Consider the following 17,953-nt stretch of genomic DNA (forward strand, 5'->3'; position numbering starts at 1 on the left):
AGGAATTCAAGAAAATCAATGAGGAGGAGAAAGAAGAATAAAGTGTCCCCATTGACACTATCTTTTCATGTAGTTGCATTTTTAGTTACTGCAAATTTTCTTGCAGTTGCATTTTTATTTGATGCAGTAGTTGTAGTCAAGTGGGATTGTGCAGTTGAATTAGTCAACTGTGCCCATCTTTTTCTCAACTTCTTTTCCTATATAAGGAGGACCTCATTTGTAAATATATATCTTTTATTATACGAAGCAAGTCTTTGCCAAATTTTTGCCTCAACAAAGACTTTGAGCTTTTTGATGTAAAGATTGATTCAAGGTAATAAAGATAGCAATCCACTAGTTTCCAAACTTTTTTTTGGGTCAAAGATTGTGTTTGTGATTGAATTATTCTTATGTCCAGTTCTCATAATCATTTCCTAAATACTTGAATCTTATTGGTGATATTGCAATTGTGATAAGTAGACTTTGTGCTATTTGCATATTTGGGAAATCTTCTGATAGTTAAGTGTTTACATAGTAAGATTTGTATTGATATTAGTTTCTCTTAGTTTTTAGGAACATTAATCACATATTGGAGACTTTGAGATACAAGTTGTGATTATAGTTGTAATTATGGTGATTAAAGTAAGTTGTTCTCACGTAAGACTTTGAGCTTACATGATTGTTGATATATTAAAAATCATTATAAAGAAGTTCTATTAGTTGTAAGAAATATTGAGTGAAGGAAGATACATTTATTTTGAAAAAAAAGAATTAAATGCCCTAAGATTACCTCTGAATTTAATTTCAAAGTTGTTAAAATGCCCAAATTCTTCCAAAGAACCTCCCCTTGATGAGAGGAAAGAATTTGTCTTACAATAGCTGTGTGTGAAATACATATTTTGTCATTGGTATGCTGGTGACAAAATATTCACCCAACAGTACCAAAAACATAACCAAAGAAGATAGCAACATCAAACAACATCAGTAACACTTTCTGGACCCGAACACTTCTGAAAAAACCGATAGAACAATTGGAACATCAACATAGTAATATATCTTTGCACCATAGACATTCCAAACCAACACCTATCTGGAACAAGTTTGACATCAATGACAACGACAACAACACATCGTTCCAACACTAAGACCCATTTTGGGTATATTCTCATGATATTCTAATGCAGGGAAAACATAGATAGAAGTTGTTGACCACAAAAAAGGGGGAGTTAGACTTTTCAAAATATTTTAGGGTGGTTGTATTTCCCAAGATGAGGAAGGTAAACAAGGGTTACAAATGGAAATTCCAATAGTGCAAATTGTGGCTTTGGTTTGTAGATTATTGTACAAGAAAGCCCATGTGGTTGTAACATGTTATTTTTTGAATGTTGTAGTTTCATTCTATTGTGATGATAAAAAAAGTGTTTCCTTTTCATTTTCTGTGTATTTCTCTATTTTTATTTTGTGTTTGGGTTTCTAAGGGGAGTACCCTTCATCAAGCACATTGATGATGAAATTGCTGCACTAGCACCAACATCCAAATTTTCTTGTATACTAGGAGGTTTGTCTATTGAATTCATAAATTAAAAAAACAATAATAGATTAATCTCAAATATGAATTTAAATGTTTTATAGTGTACCTGAGTAAATCCAATGTCATAATCATCCATAACAACACGTGTACTAGATGGCGATGCAATGCCCACCTATTCAATAAAAAAGTTGTATTTTAAAATATTAAACATTATTTTGAATATAAAGTATTATTTTATTTACAAAATTTTACCTTTGATATATATGCTATTGTACAACTTGTTGTAGGGAAGGTCGATGTTGTACCACCCTTTGATGTTACACCCTAAAATGCATAATGTTTACATCAATTTAATTCAATTCTATAATTAAAAATCTATTTACATTTGCAAATTTAAAGTATTTAATAGATAAAATATTATAAATTCAAATGAAAATACTTGTATTTGAACAATATACATATCATTCAACAACTTATCAGTCATCACTACATTATCTGATGCACCACCTTGATGATCTCCGCTACTCCCATAACATCTATGCTAACAATGAGCACACACATGGGAGGTGGAACCATCTACACCCTCCACATCACTATCTCTCTTAAAAGCATTTATTACAACAATTCAAGAGCTAGGAGCACAAGAACTAAATGGTTAAACTACTAGATCATTCTGTGAAGTAAAAGGTTGGGATATATGTGTGCCATGCTCTATAAGAATGTCTACGAGGCTAGCAATTGCATGAAGAGTTTGCCTCCATGGTCTCCTTGAAGGCTGTTGGAACTATCATTGTATGAAAAATAGGTTTTGCGGTAGTGTTCTTCAATGTTCATGATTATCTACCCAACGAGCTCTTTGTATATGTTGGGAAGAGCCTCCAACTCTACCTTGGAACTCCCTCATATCAAAATAATTGGAAATTTTAAGAAGAATGAACTCACAATTTAGTTTTCTAAGAAAATAGAGTGTCACATCATGATTATTACATGGAGGTTGGTCAGAGACCATCCACCACTTATCCCACAAATTATTTCTTATCTCATCATTATTACACTGTTATGTCGAAAACCTCTTTCAAGTCAGAGGAAGAAGTGCATTGGTTCTAGGATCTGTAAGAAGAGCACATATATGTTCCTTGCTTATGTTTTTCCTTTTCACTTGATCATAAGATAATTTTTTTGCACAAAATTGACAACATGAATATTTATGTTTTCCATTGATTTATTTTATTCAAGTGTTTGCATTTGTGTAAACATTTATCATCATTGTTTTCAATGATGAGGTAGGGGATATGTGATGGGGTTTGATATTAAACCCCTCAATTTTGAAACTAATTTGGAAATTAGAACTTAATTTTGTTCTAAAATCCCTACCAAATCCTCTTGATCTAGGGTTTGTGGGAAGGGTGGGAGGAAGGTTAGGCATCCCAGGGTTTTCCTTAGGCATTTCATCATTCAAATTTAGTTGTGGCTCAGGGTTTATATGACCTGTTATACAATTTCAAAAAACATGAAATTGTTAAAAACACTCAATTTTTTTCAAGCTCAAACAAAATTTAATCTAGTGCACAAAAAATGAGCACTTACCTCTTTTCAAATGTGGCATTATGAAGCTAGATTGCAAATGTTGAAAGCATGTTCACATTATTTTGAGTTGAGAGAAAAAAAATCATTGTAAAAAATGTGGGTTGTAGGTAAGGAATGAGAGGTCTATTTTTTATAACTTTATTTAAACAAAACACATATGTGTTATGTTTATTAAGCATAAGTGCTACATATTTGTTATTCTTATTAAGCATAATAGGCATGTGTTTTTCTTACATAAAAAATATGAGCATGTTTTGATTACATAAAAACATGAGTGTGTTATTTGAAATTCTACATAATACATGTTCGTGTTTTGCTTGTTTTTGGCCATTCAACCACTTTTTTGTGCACCATATTGGTGCATATGTCCCACTTCAATTACTCATAATTGAAATAGTTAATTAATTGAAAATAATGAAAAAGATAGAGAATCCATGAATTTGTTCCCAAAATAAGTAGTCTAGAAACACATGACAATTGTGTTATTTGGAGGTGTTTAAAATTGACTTAGACTTCATAAGACATGCAAAGTCCCTAGGAAAAGTGTCCAAGTTGAGAATTGTCATTCTAATTTGATAAAATCACGACTCTACATGTTTTGAAGTTGACTAGTTATGTATAGATTCAACTATGTTCAATTTTATAGTTGTCTAGTAGTTCATTATGGAGCTAGCTATAGTAGCTCAAGAAAGTTTTAAGGATTTAAAAACATCACAGATTGTCACTTTTCAACTCCAAATTCATCTTCTTTTCTCGGGACTATACATTGTTTACAAAAAAGAAGTGAACATATATAGAAAATAAGATTTTTACAATTATTTGGATCTATTTAATATTTAAAAGAGACAAGTAAAAATAAATCATATATTTTACTTGATAACATTCATAAGCCAATAGTCTTCTAATAAAGAACACTACAATAATTATTTTAGCAAAAAGTGTACAATGTCTTTCGATAATAAATGAGACATTGTTTAATCTAACCATCCCCATAGATGTGTTAAGCCATGTCCTCATGGAATAAAATACATATTATAACCCTTGGTAAGTATTTTACTTAGGAATTTTATTGCAATCACAATCCTCTTCTCCATATGTTGGATACGCCCTAGGTTTTGTTTACCCATATGCTTTATAATTTGGCCTGCCATTTCTAATATTTATGAGGTAGCATATTCACTACTAAATTTCAAGTAGAGGCTAACGAGATGGCAAGAGGAGGTTTGAATGTCATCCCAACCTTTGCATGTTTATTTTATTGGATAAAAATGACGAGCACACTTTCTCATTTGAGATGGAACCACCACATCCTAAGGATCTGTTTTCCAGACTAGTAGAATTGAATAATCACGGAACCACCACATCCACAAATTGCTAGTAGTGGTTGCTAGCCAAAATAGGCCAAGTTGTAGCATGGGGACCTGTCCTTAGTGCATGACATCTTTGGATCCGTTGGCAATTACCACTAGAAATAATAGTTTGAAATCATGTAAAAGAGGCTTGAGTTCCTTTTTCTATGGTGGGGGTAACATTGATTATTATTGTGTGAGGAGTAAGATTTAAATTCTCCCTCTCTTGCTCTAAGAATTGTCAAAGGCAAAAGATGATTTGGTTTGTTCTTCCTTCTTCATAAAAAAAACATCATGTTATTTATTCTAAAATTCTCTTTGTTGCAAAGAAATGTTGTTTCCACTTTTTCAATTGTTGGTAGTACTGCTTTAGTAGATGCTCTCATTTAAAGAGAGCCAAAAAATGTATTAGTTATTCTTTTATTGTTTAAACAAAAAAAACAAAGGCAAAAAAATTATACTACCAACCAAAACAAATTATTCAAAGTCGAAACAATAGAAATATTCGATGCTTATTTTCCAACCAAAACAAATTATTTAAAGTCGAAACAATAAAAATATTCGATGCTTATTTTCCAAGAACTAAAAATGCTACATTATATAGGTAGACTTTTTTTGTTGGCTTTTTTTAGAGCTGATTTTGATGTACATGCATGAGTTATTCTTTTCTTGTTTAAACTTAAAAACGAAAAAAAAGAATTATACTACCAACCAAAATAAATTATTCAAAATTGAAACAATAGAAATATTTGATACTTATTTTCCAAGTACTAAAAATACTATATTATATAGATTGACTTATTTTGTTGGCTGTTCTTATAATTGATTTTGATACTCCTTTATCGTATTTCAACTACTCTATTATTTTTTTATTGAAAAAATATATATTAATAATAAATAAATAAAATAATAAAAACAAGAATCTCAAGTAGAAAATAAAGATTAAGTACAGCATCAACATGACGTCACAATTAATCCTTAATAACCTGAAGCTACACTCTATTATTAACGTTCTTTTGTTAATGCCGCTGTGCTTTTTAAACTTTTGTGCAGCCTTTTATAATGTAGTCAAAAGATTCGGTAACAGCTGCGTTTAGCTTTACTACTATCGCCACATTGTAGCTAACAACATTTAGAAAAAGAAATTGGTCGTGGAAGCAATCTGCACGATGTCGCCGATTCACAATAATAATTTTTTATTTTTATTTTTATTTTGACATATTCGAAGTACAAATTTTCATTGCTCACCAACTTCGATGTGGCATCTGGTGTGGAGAGGTTAAAAGATATTTGGGAAGAAAGAGTTTGTCCATTTTGTAACAGGAGTGTGAAGCACTTAAAGATAAGAAGAAAAAGTTTGTCAATATCATAACTGCCAGCACATGAGAAAAGCATATGGTATAATTTATTCAACAAAGAGTATATTGAAAAACTGGAAACACTCATCATCAACCTACATAGACAAAAATCTGATTTTCACGAATTGATTCAGATTGGACAGACTGTCCCATAAGCTATTCTTGTGAACATTAAAATTCATTTCTTTAGTTCTTTCATTGAGCAACTTGTTCAATAAGGGATTAGTATGAAAATGACGTAATAGGAAAGGAAATTCCAAATTTCAAACCTATATTCTGACTTAGAACACAGCTTTGGCGGTTCTTTAACCACACGCATCTAGCCTACTACATGCAGAAGTTCTTCGGACTGTAGCTGGAAATTGCTCGGTCATGTATTATTGCCCGTCAAACTCAAATTGCTTTGAAATATTGACGGCAACAAAAATCCTACTTGGGGAGCGTCGGTTAAGTGGAAGTGGCCAACTTGCCCATTTCTCCATGCAATCTTTTTTGGACTTTTCAAATCTGGAGTTGGAAGTCAAGTCTTAATGGGAAAAAGCAGCGTGAGATCGATTTTCAGCGACTCCTCCTTTCACACGAATACAAAAATACCTATCTGCAGATCGTATTAAATAATAGACATGTTAAAGTCAAAGATTCTTCTCCTTATGCCAGCGGAGGTGAGGAGATCCACGAATCTGAAAGACACTATAAGGACTTCTGTAGAGGGACAGAAAACTACAGAAGCAGAAGGCCTGTATTTTGAACGCTTGTTTTGCTAGTTTCTGTAAAGGAGAAACAGAGGTGAGGAGATATATAAACGCGCGGAATGGTAGTTGTAGCAGTGTGATGTTTAGAATCTTTAGTTAATTTAATTTGTACTTTAGACGAGGAGTCGCTGTCGCTTTTACTAGTGCTACTTAAATAAGTGAGTAGCTGTGGAGGGGTAAAAGCATCAGAGCTATAGGAAAAGCATTCGTTGAAAGAAATTTTTATTATCTGGTTCAAGATTAGGGTTTACACTTGTGAAAGAGATGTTGAATGAGAGGCTGTTGTTGCAGGAGGAGGAAGAGGAGGCTTCTCCTGTCTCCATGGGGTACCAGGAAGGAGAAAGCGAAGGAAATGTGGCTTTGCAAGGCATTGCTGTTATTGACTCAGGGCACGCCCGTCTCAACGAGCTCGGCTACAAACAAGAACTCAACCGCAATCTCTCGTATTTTGCTCTACCTTTCATTGCTTGGGAAAAGACAAAATCTGTGACTTTTTAGCATGTTTGGTCAAAATTCTATGGATTGTTTTCAAGATCACACATTTCCTTCAAAATCATTTTGGATTGTTTTGCTCTGTTTTTAAAAAAATGCAAAATTTGTAGCCTTTTAGCACGCATTAATTAAAATCATGTGGATTATTTTAAAGCTGAATTCATTTATTTTCTAATAATTGTGGAGTCTTGTAGTAGAACCTTCAGGAAAACGCTGCCCGCTTACTTTCAGAGTTGTTAAAATTGTATGGAGTATTTCAAAGCTGAGTACAATTTTGGACAGTCAGTTCTCTAACCATCTGCAAATACGAAGCATGATTTTGTCAAAATTCGATGGAGTATATCGAAGCTCAATACGTTTCCTTTGAAATTATTGTGGAGTGTTGTATTGAACATGGGGAAATTCAAAATCATTAACCTTTTAGCACGTTGATGTTCCATGGACTAGACTCAAATTTAGGACTTAAGTTTTTAGCATGGACCGTAGACTCAAACTTTAGATAATTTGTGGCGGAAGCGCTTTAGCAAGCTACTCATCCTCTTCGTGGATTGGAATGTTGGTTGTTTCTAACATCCTATTCCCTTCCCGCGCTCAACATTAATCATGGACCATGAACGAATCAAATTTAGAACTTTCCCTGTGCTGCTTGAGTACTTAACCAGTTAGCTCCATCCTCTTCGAGAGTAGACAGTGGATTGTTTTTAAAATTTTAACACATTGTAACTATAAAATTGCAAAATTAACAGCTTTTAGCTATTAAAAAAAACCTTGTGGCGGATTTTAAAGCTGAAACAGTTTTCTGCTAAAAATTTGAAATCTTATTCTCTCAACAATAGCATTACAAAACGCAAAACTACTAGTTTTTTAGCATGGGTTATCTAAATTCTGAGACTTATTTTAAAGCTGAAGACATTTCCTGTACAACTTTTGAAGTCTCTAGTTCTTTGCAAAATTACAAAACTAGTAATTCTTTGAGCCGGATTTATCAAATTTTGTGAAGTATTTAATAGCTAAACACGTTCCTGTAAAAAAATTTAAATTTTTAACTCTACCAATCTAATGCTTAGCAAAATGACAGAACTTCTAATTTTTTTAGCATGGATAAAATTTTGTAGAGTATTCTAAAGTTGAAGTCCTTTTCTGTCAGTTTCTTGAAGTTCTTTACGTTCTGCCCGAACATACAAGTACTTTTTTAGCAGGATTATTTTCAATTCTCTGAAGCATTTTAAAGCAGAAGTTTTCCATCAAATTATGAAGTTCTTTCTGTCTCTCTTTAAATGTAATTTCTAATGCTCCAGAAAGTGCCAGATTAATACATTTCCGCATACTTTTCTGCAATTTTGGAGACAAATTTAAAGCCGATTTCCTTCGCCATTAAATCATTTTGTAGCTCCTTGCGTCTCTTGTTACATTTTAATGCTTAAGCACAATGCAAGATCAGCAACTATTTCTATTGATTTTTTTCAGTTCTGTTGAGTACTTTAATAGATATTATAGAATTTTAGATATAGGACAACTAATGGCTGTTCCATTATACTAAATTAGGTGGTGTTTCACCCAACAGAGCATGTTGTAATTTGTTTGTATGTCTGTTATGCGGATGCCTCGTTATATATATGGGCAGGAATGCAATGTAGTACCCAATTAGATTAATTTAATTAGAAAAGGGGACATGACAGTAAACAAGGATAAAGAAAACAGTTATGGAAATGACAAAGTGCATGGTGCACCACAACTGAAATTTTTCATATGGTACTAGGTAGGAGCTGTGAATATAACAGTCTACATTTTTAATCCTTGTGTTTTTTCATTGTTTTGCTTTTGCATTTATTCCTATAGAAAAGAGAAGCAAATTAGATGGAAAAAAACAAAACATATATGTTTCTTGGCTATAGTGAGCTGTCAAAAGCATATAAATTACTAGATGTCTCTATGAACAAAATTGTCATTAGTAGAGATGTTATAGATGAGAAGGCACCTTTCTTCTTTGATAACAACAATTCTACAAATAGGTATGTCTAATTACTGTTGATAATTTTGCAACAAGTCATGGTGTTAAAATAAAACAAGGCTCATAGCCAGAAACATTGAAAAAGTCAAGTTATACTGAGGTTGTGATGAAGAACAAAGTGGTACGCAGATACCATAACAAGCTAGAAGAGCCAACAGCAGTGACTGAAACAGTATTATTCTACTTAGAATGATGTTCGGCAGGATGAATTGCTACAAGCAATTGAAGTTTGATCTACATGAGTGGGAAAGCAGATTGTGAAAGATTAGGAGTACATGAATTTTACTCTCACTTGTGCACTTTGGTGGGTTAATGAACCTAGCATGTATGATGAAGCCAAGAGGAAGCTTGAATAGGATGCTGCTATGAATGTGGAATTTGATAACTTGATATTGAACAAAAGTTGGGTATTGCTATAATTGCTCCATGGGAAGAAGCCCATTGGTTTTATATAGGTATATAAGGTGAGATGTAAATCAGATGGATCATTAGACAAGTGCAAAGCTTGACTACTTGTCAAAGTTATGCCCAACAGGAAGGAGTAGATTACATTTATTTGCCCCAACTGCAAATATGGTAACTGTTTGGTTGGTTCTCACCATTGCAACTCAATTTGGATGGAAGGTATATCAAATGGGTGGTAGAAGCATCTTGCTGCATGAAGACTTGGTAGAGGAGGTCTATATGGTCAAGTGCAAGGGTTCTTGGTTATAGGGAAAGAGCATTTGGTTTGTAGATTGATTAACTTCTTATATGGACTTAAGTAGGCTCTTTGAGCTTGGTATATCAAGATTGATCAAGATTCAAAAGAAGGTTTTTTGATCCTCATCTGTATTTTAAAAATAGTGGAGATGACATAGTTATCCTACTTGTTTATGTCACTGACATTGTGTCATGTTAGTGAGGTCCATATTATTCTAAAGATGAAATATGATATTTGTTTTGTTTTTGACAGCACAAATTTGAGCCTCGTAGATTATTGCCTTGATATAGAATTTTGGCAACTTGTTCACCCCATTTTTGTTAAAAAACTAATAATGCCAAAGTGCTTCTAGAAAAGTTCAAGTTGATTGAATGTAATCTAGCATCTATGCTCATATAAGCTGGCATAAAACGCTCAACTTACACTGATTCACCATTGGTCAATGAATCAATGTATTGTCAATTGTTGGGAAGTCTCACTATCTTTCTACTAGTGGACCAAGCTTATGTTTTGTAGTAATCTATCTTTCCCAATTATACCTAATCCAAAAGAAGAATATTAACAAGCTGCAAAAACTGTTCTTTGATATACCAAATGAGTCATTGGTGCTTGCATCATATGACAAAGATCTACTAATCCCTTTCTATTTGAGTATATCAGTTGCAACTAAGGTGGATTGTACCTATTGTAGGCATTGCACATTCACATGTGGAGTGCTTCAAAAAGAAGAACAATACTTTATTTAATTTGATTAGTTGAGCACTCCTTTAAATGCATGAGGCGTTTCTCTTTAAAGAGAGCACCCTCGATAATGAATGGAGCACTCTTCATAAAAGGATACTTCAATTAATGGGCACCCCCTGTTCGGCACTAAATTTATGTCCTTTTTACTTAGTGTAATTTTGTCAAACAGTTGGCTTGCAAGCTGACTACTGGATTTTTTTGGTTCTTGATTTGCAATAGGATAAATTGGATAAATTGATATTTATTGTAAAGCTTTCAAAGTTTATTCAATATAAAAACAACCAGACATATCAAATACCAAAAACAAGAAGATTAATGCTGATGGTATTTATTTAATTCCAACTCCAAGCATACCAATCATATCTGAAGAATATTACAGACATATGATAATAAACAAATTCAAACCTGAACTCCACAAGTATAGAACCTGCTGAAAACACTGTTCACACATTGTAGCTGCACTGTTCACGGCACTGTTCACATTACTGTTCATGGCACTGTTCACGTCACTATTCACGCACTGTTCACGTTACTGTTCACGGCACTGTTCACGGCACTATTCACAGCAACTCATATATCTTCACTATCACCTTCAAACTGCTCCAAAATCTTCTTAAATCTGCCCTGTGAAAATCTAATGAACCCAATGTGTTTCCTAAATGAAAACACCATAAATTCCCCTGACTGTATCTCACAACAGCGAGAAGAATGTTGACCAAGAGGGATTTCGTCCTCCAAGCCCAACGAATCAGATTTCTCAAGAAATCCAACAACAAGATATTAAATCTTCTCCAAGCATACCCCAAAGAGAGCTCCCAACCTCAATTTATATCTTCTTCCTGGATGCAAACACTTCATTTCCTAAATGTGGGATAATACATTTTAGAATAAAATATTATTTCCCACAATGTACACATTAAAGGGAACTTTTAATATTTTAAACATTACTTTATATTCCCAACCTTATAATATAACGATAAAGTTAAATATTTAATTTAACTTTACACTTTATCGTTAAATTTACACTTTATCGTTAAATATTAAAACATTGTTGATAATCTCTTTAAATCATTGTCGCCTTCAAATATTTTTTACTGATAATTATGCCAACCAGGGAAACACTAGAAATTTCAAGTCACTGCTTGGAGACTAACTTACTATAAATAGTAAGTGTCTAGAAACCCTGTCAGAGCAGCACCGATTGGCCTGAAACTAAAAACACCTAGGCCAAAACACCTCAGGATCCCACCAATGTCTTTGTTAGCCTTCGGGACCGTGTCAGAATAGGCTAACGACACCCCATATCATGTTGCGCTAAAAAGGGGACATTACATATGCTCATATAAGCTGGGATAAAACGCTCAACTTACACTGATTCACCATTGGTCAATGAATCAATGTATTGTCAATTGTTGGGAAGTCTCACTATCTTTCTACTAGTGGACCAAGCTTATGTTTTGTAGTAATCTATCTTTCCCAATTATACCTAATCCAAAAGCAGAATATTAACAAGCTGCAAAAACTGTTCTTTGATATACCAAATGAGTCATTGGTGCTTGCATCATATGACAAAGATCTACTAATCCCTTTCTATTTGAGTATATCAGTTGCAACTAAGGTGGATTGTACCTATTGTAGGCATTGCACATTCACATGTGGAGTGCTTCAAAAAGAAGAACAATACTTTATTTAATTTGATTAGTTGAGCACTCCTTTAAATGCATGAGGCATTTCTCTTTAAAGAGAGCACCCTCGATAATGAATGGAGCACTCTTCATAAAAGGATACTTCAATTAATAAATGGAGTGTTGCATTTAAAATAAATTATTTTTTTGCAAAAGCAACATTCAATTTTTTTGAAAAACAAACATCTAGATAACCTCATCAAAATCTATGCCTTAATGTGCATGCTTGGGAAATTTGACTATGGCGTTTGGAGATTGAGTCCCACCTTTGTTTGTTTATTGTTTATCATAACAAATTGATGTCTTCTATGGTTCCAAATGCAATGGCGCAATTTGTTTTTCACCAAGAGGCTTCAAGTTAATTTGTTTTGCAAAAACCAATGCAAACCTTCATGATCCCATTAGCAAACGTTTGGATACAACAGCGAGCTCAAAATGACTTTACCATTCACTAGATACACATGCAATTAAGATCTTAGTGATCTCAACACACATAAAATAAGTTAATTTTAAAATAGCATCGCCTTAATACCATGTTGGATTTGCAAAGCAAAATAAACTCAAAACTCTAATTCTTAGAAATTAGCTATATTAAAACCAATGTTCCTTTGAGTTTGGGGACGTAGAGATGGGGGTACTTGGGGCCTAAGTTTGTAACGGTGGGGGGATGGCAGCAGGGGAGTGGTGCTAACACAATACATATAGTACTTGAAAAATTAGTTTTAAAGAGATAAAGATGTTTAACATAATTACTATTACACTTATAAGCCTAAGGAATAGGTAAAGTTTAGTTTAAATTTTAAAACTTTAAACTTAGACACTTTGCAATGATTGCATCAAACTAGTAATAATAAAGGAACTAGAATTTTCAAAATTCCTAATTTCATAATCATGATTCATCAAAATTACAAACAATTGATCAAATTATCAAGATTCAACAATGTTCAAAGTTCAAACTTCAAAAACAAAATACTAAATAGTAAATACTAGAAGTCTAGACTCTAGAAGTAGAGTCTAATCATCCCCAAGCTCCTTGTTAAACTCCTCAACTTCCTTATCACTTGAATTGCTAGTCATCTAAACCAATACCAACCAGCCTTGTCTGTGTAGCATCATCATTAATCTGTGCTGGCTCTTCTTGCTTTACACCCCATCTGGTTGCTGGACTCTCCTTGTACGTAGATGTGTTGTGGTCAATGAGATGCAACGCACTATGTAGCACCACAAGCTTCTCTGCCATCCTAGTTGTAAGCCCGTTCCTCTTGATAGAGTGGATGAAGCTGTAAGTAGACCAATTTTTCTCAGCAGTAGAAGAAATAGAAACCTGAGACAACAAATGAATGGATAGAGTAGTTGTCAAAGATCTAGGCCCATGCATAGTCCACCACAAATTGGGAGCCTCCCATGACTTAATCTCTAGATCTATCTTGGTTGCCTCTGAATATCCCCAAAGAGTGGCAAATTTTGTCCACTCAATATGAATCTGGCTAGCCTCTACGGGAACATACATTTTTTTAATTGCCTTCATGAGTCCTTCCTTCATCTTAGCATCCATCCTATATAAGTGTAATTCTGTTAGGCTTTTGCATGTACCACTTCGGGTCCAATGCATAGGCAACCATGTGTAAGGGAGTGCTTCTCCCATCTATGATGAATGATTGGCTGAATATGTTTGGTGTAGAATTGCAATGTAGGCTCCTTCTCTTGCACAACAACCTTCATTTGACCAAGCACGATGCATTCATACACCTCTCCAAGGGAAAGTGCATTAGAATCCCCAGATCTAATAGCTGTGAAGGCTGGAGCAATGATGGAGACAATATATTTGGCATCAGCTCAAAAGATATCATTCTTCACCACCTCCTTCACCCTCAACATCTGTTGTGTCTTCAACACAGGCCACCTGTTCCATTTTGCTGTCATAACCATTAGCTGTAATGCCTCTTGCAACTCAAGCATCCTCTCCAAGAGAAAAAAGTATGATGCTTACCGAGTCTCTATAGGTTTCAGGAATTCCTTCTTGGAGAAGATCCTGAAGAGTGCACGTGAAGTGTGGCGGTTGTAGATAAACATCTGCACATCTCTAGCATCACTAACAATTGTTTTGATCCAATTGATTTTACCCATGTCATTGAGTGCATTATTGGCATGCACACAATGAGGAGTCCACCAAATATGTCTATAGGATGCCTCAATCAACTTCCCTGTTGCTTTGCACACATGGGCCGCATCTGTCATTACCTGCAAGGCTATGCCACATTTGTTGCCCAACCTTCTCTATAACATGCTTGAGGATTTGGAACTGAAAATAAGCATCCTTGCTATTCCCTGAACAATTATTAGCTCTAAGGAAATAAGAGCCCATTGTCGATGTAACCATGATATTGATGAGTGGGCGATGCTTGATCTCCGTCCACCCATCCATGATTATGCTGCAACCACTTGTGACCTAGGCTCTCTTCATCTTCTCCATCAAAATATTAATCTTGGAATAGTTTTGATCCAATATTGTTGTCCTTAATTTAGTCTCACTAGGTGGCACATATGATGGTCCTGCCCTTATTATCTTTGCCACAACTTCCTTATAATAAGGAGAGTGGGACACATGGAATGAAATGCCATTGGCAAAGAAGAATTTGCCAATGGCATCATCTGCCTCATCCTTTGCTTGCAAATTAAATAAATCTACCAATGGTTGTGAAGATGGACTAGTCATCTTATGTTTTTTCCTAGCCTCTGCTGCCCTTGAACTGGATTGCATTGGTGGCCTTTGTGTAATGGACACCCCCTGTTCGGTACTAAATTTATGTCCTTTCTACTTAGTGTAATTTTGTCAAACAGTTGGCGTGCAAGCTGACTACTGGATTTTTTTTGGTTCTTGATTTGCTAGAGGATAAATTTGGTAAACTGGTATTTATTGTAAAGCTTTCAAGTTTATTCAATATAAAAATAACCAGACATATCAAATGCCAAAAGCAAGAGGATTAATGCTGATGATATTTATTTAATTCCAACTCCAAGCATACAAATCAGATTTGAAGAATATTACAGACCATATGATAATAAACAAATTCAAACCTGGACTCCACAAGTATAGAACCTGCTGAAAACACTGTTCACGCACTGTAGCTGCACTATTCACGGCAATGTAGCATTTTTACTATTCACGCAGCACTGTAGCAAAACACTGTTCACGCGGTACTGTAGCAAAAACACTGTTCACGCGGTACTGTAGCAAAAACACTGTTCACGCGGTACTGTAGCAAATCACTATTCACGCGGTACTGTAGCAAATCACTATTCACGCGGTACTGTAGCAAAAACACTATTCATGCGGTACTGTAGCAAAAACACTATTTTCAAATCTGCACTTTCAAACCCCTGTAAAAACGTCATGCGAGAGCACCAAATGAAGCCCAATGTGTTTCCTGAATGAAAACACCATTAATCCTCCTGACTGTGTCTTTCAACAGCGAAGAGAATGCTAGCAAAGAGGGATTCCGTCCTCCAAGCCCAATAATCAGATTTCTACGAAATCCAACAGCATCACATTAATTCATCCCAGCATATCCCAAAAGAGAGCTCTCAACCTCCATTTATATCTTCTTCCTGGATGCAAACACTTCATTTTCTCAATGTGGGATAATACATTTTAGAATAAAATATTATTTCCCACAATATACACATTAAAGGGAACTTTTAATATTTTAAACATTACTTTATATTCCCAACCTTATAATATAACTATAAAGTTAAATATTTAATTTAACTTTACACTTTATCGTTAAATATTAAAACCTTGTTGATAATCCCTTTAAATCATTGTCGCCTTCAAATATTTTCTACTGATAATTATGCCAACCAGGGAAACACTAAAAATTCCAAGTCACTGCTTGGAGACTAACTTACTATAAATAGTAAGTGTCTAGAAACCTTGTCAAAGCAGCACCGATTGGCCTGAAACTGAAAACACCTAGGCCAAAATACCTCAGGATCCCACCAATGTCCTTGTTAGCCTTCGGGATCGTGTCAGAATAGGCTAACGACACCCCATATCATGTTGCGCTAAAAAGGGGACATTACAGTCCGCCCCCCTTGAAATTGCTTGTCCTCAAGCAAATTCACTCCTGAATGTTGCAATACCTGTTCATTCTCCCATGTAGCATCCTCATCTGGCAGGTCTCTCCATTTCACCAAGTATTCCTTAACGATTCTGTTCCTGAGTGTCCTTTCCCTGACATCCAGAATAGCTTCGGGTACTAACACAAGCTTCCCCTCCTCATCCAAAGGGGGTAAATCTGCAGAAGGCACTACACTTTGACCAATGGCTTTCTTAAGCCTAGACACATGAAACACATTGTGCACCCGACTGCCCTCTGGAAGCTCAAGCTCATAGGCGACTTCACCCACTCTGCGAATCACCCTATAGGGACCATAAAATCTAGGCTTCAATTTTTCAGCTCCGCTCTTCTTGAGTGATGACTGTCTATATGGTTGTAGCTTCAAGTAAACCATATCCCCTACCTCGAAACTGCGCTCTATTCGGTGCTGATCAGCGTACAATTTCTGTTGATTCTGGGCCTGCTGTATATTCTCCTTGAGCACTTTCAGGATGTCCTGACTATCCTGCAATAAGTTTTTGGCTTTGGGCACTCTGCTGTCCCCCAAAACTAAATCCATGAAGCTAGGTGCGTCATAACCATAGAGTGCCATGAAAGGAGTCATCTTGATGGACATATGATAAGTGGTGTTATAACAATACTCTCCCATATGCAACCATCTGACCCAAGCCTTTTGTTGTGCAGTTACATAGTTCCTCAAATATCCCTCCACCCATTTATTCACAATCTCTGTTTGCCCATCTGTCTGCGGATGATAACTAGTACTAGGTGTAAGATCTGTACCACACAACCTAAACAACTCCTGCCAAAAAACACTCATAAACTTACTATCCCGATCACTGACAATGAATCTGGGCAACCCATGTAACCTGAATATCTCTCTAAAGAAAAGATCTGCCACCTGTGCTGCTGTGTAAATGGACGGAATAGCAAAGAAGTGAGCGAACTTCGTCAAGCGGTCCACCACCACATAGATGCAATCCCTTCCCTGCACTCGTGGTAAACCAGTGATGAAGTCCATCGAAATACTTTCCCATTTCCTATCTGGAATGGGCAAGGGCTGTAATAAACCTGCAGGAAATGTGTGCTCTCCCTTATTCTGTTGACAAACCGCACACTCCCTGACATACCTCTGAACATCATTCTTGAGCCCTCTCCATGTGAACCGCTCTCGGATCTGCCTGTAGGTCTTGAAGATCCCCGGATGCCCAGCTGTGGGTGCATCATGAAATGCCTTAAGTATCACCTCTCTCAAATGTGATGACGGAATCAAATAAACCCTGTCCTGAACTCTGATCAATCCATCTATCACCTCATAGCGATCATCCTGTATAGTACCTGAAATCAATCCAGAAGCCCAAGCATCTCCGACATACTCTGCTATAATCTGATCTCTCCAATCTCCTGAAATCTCTGCCAGGGCACATAAGTGAGGTCTCCGAGATAAGGCATCAGCCACCACGTTTTTCTTACCTTTGACAAACTCTATGTCAAAGTCATAAGCCTGCAATTTAGTAACCCATTTCTGTTGTCGGTCATTAAGATCGCGCTGGTTCATGAAATATTTAATACTGTTGTGATCAGTTTTGATCACAAAACGCCCACCTACCAAATATGATCGGAATTTGGCCAATGCATGCA

The 17,953-nt window shown here is 35.4% G+C and overlaps 1 protein-coding gene across 3 annotated transcripts in view; it reads left to right on the top strand.

Annotated features, from left to right (window-relative positions):
- Positions 1-6,060: 6,060 nt before the first annotated feature.
- LOC131054251 (amino-acid permease BAT1 homolog) overlaps positions 6,061-17,953 on the top strand; it is a 35,684-nt gene continuing 23,791 nt past the window's right edge. The window contains exons 1-2 of one of the 3 annotated variants that reach the window (XM_057988722.2): positions 6,061-6,590; positions 6,848-6,999. In XM_057988722.2, coding sequence (XP_057844705.1) covers positions 6,878-6,999 — 122 coding nt within the window. In that variant the 5' untranslated portion in view covers positions 6,061-6,590; positions 6,848-6,877. The other 2 variants (XM_057988723.2, XM_057988721.2) reach the window with 2 other exon arrangements.

The sequence above is a fragment of the Cryptomeria japonica genome, chromosome 2 (genome assembly GCF_030272615.1).
Source record: "Cryptomeria japonica chromosome 2, Sugi_1.0, whole genome shotgun sequence".
Lineage (NCBI taxonomy): Eukaryota > Viridiplantae > Streptophyta > Pinopsida > Cupressales > Cupressaceae > Cryptomeria > Cryptomeria japonica.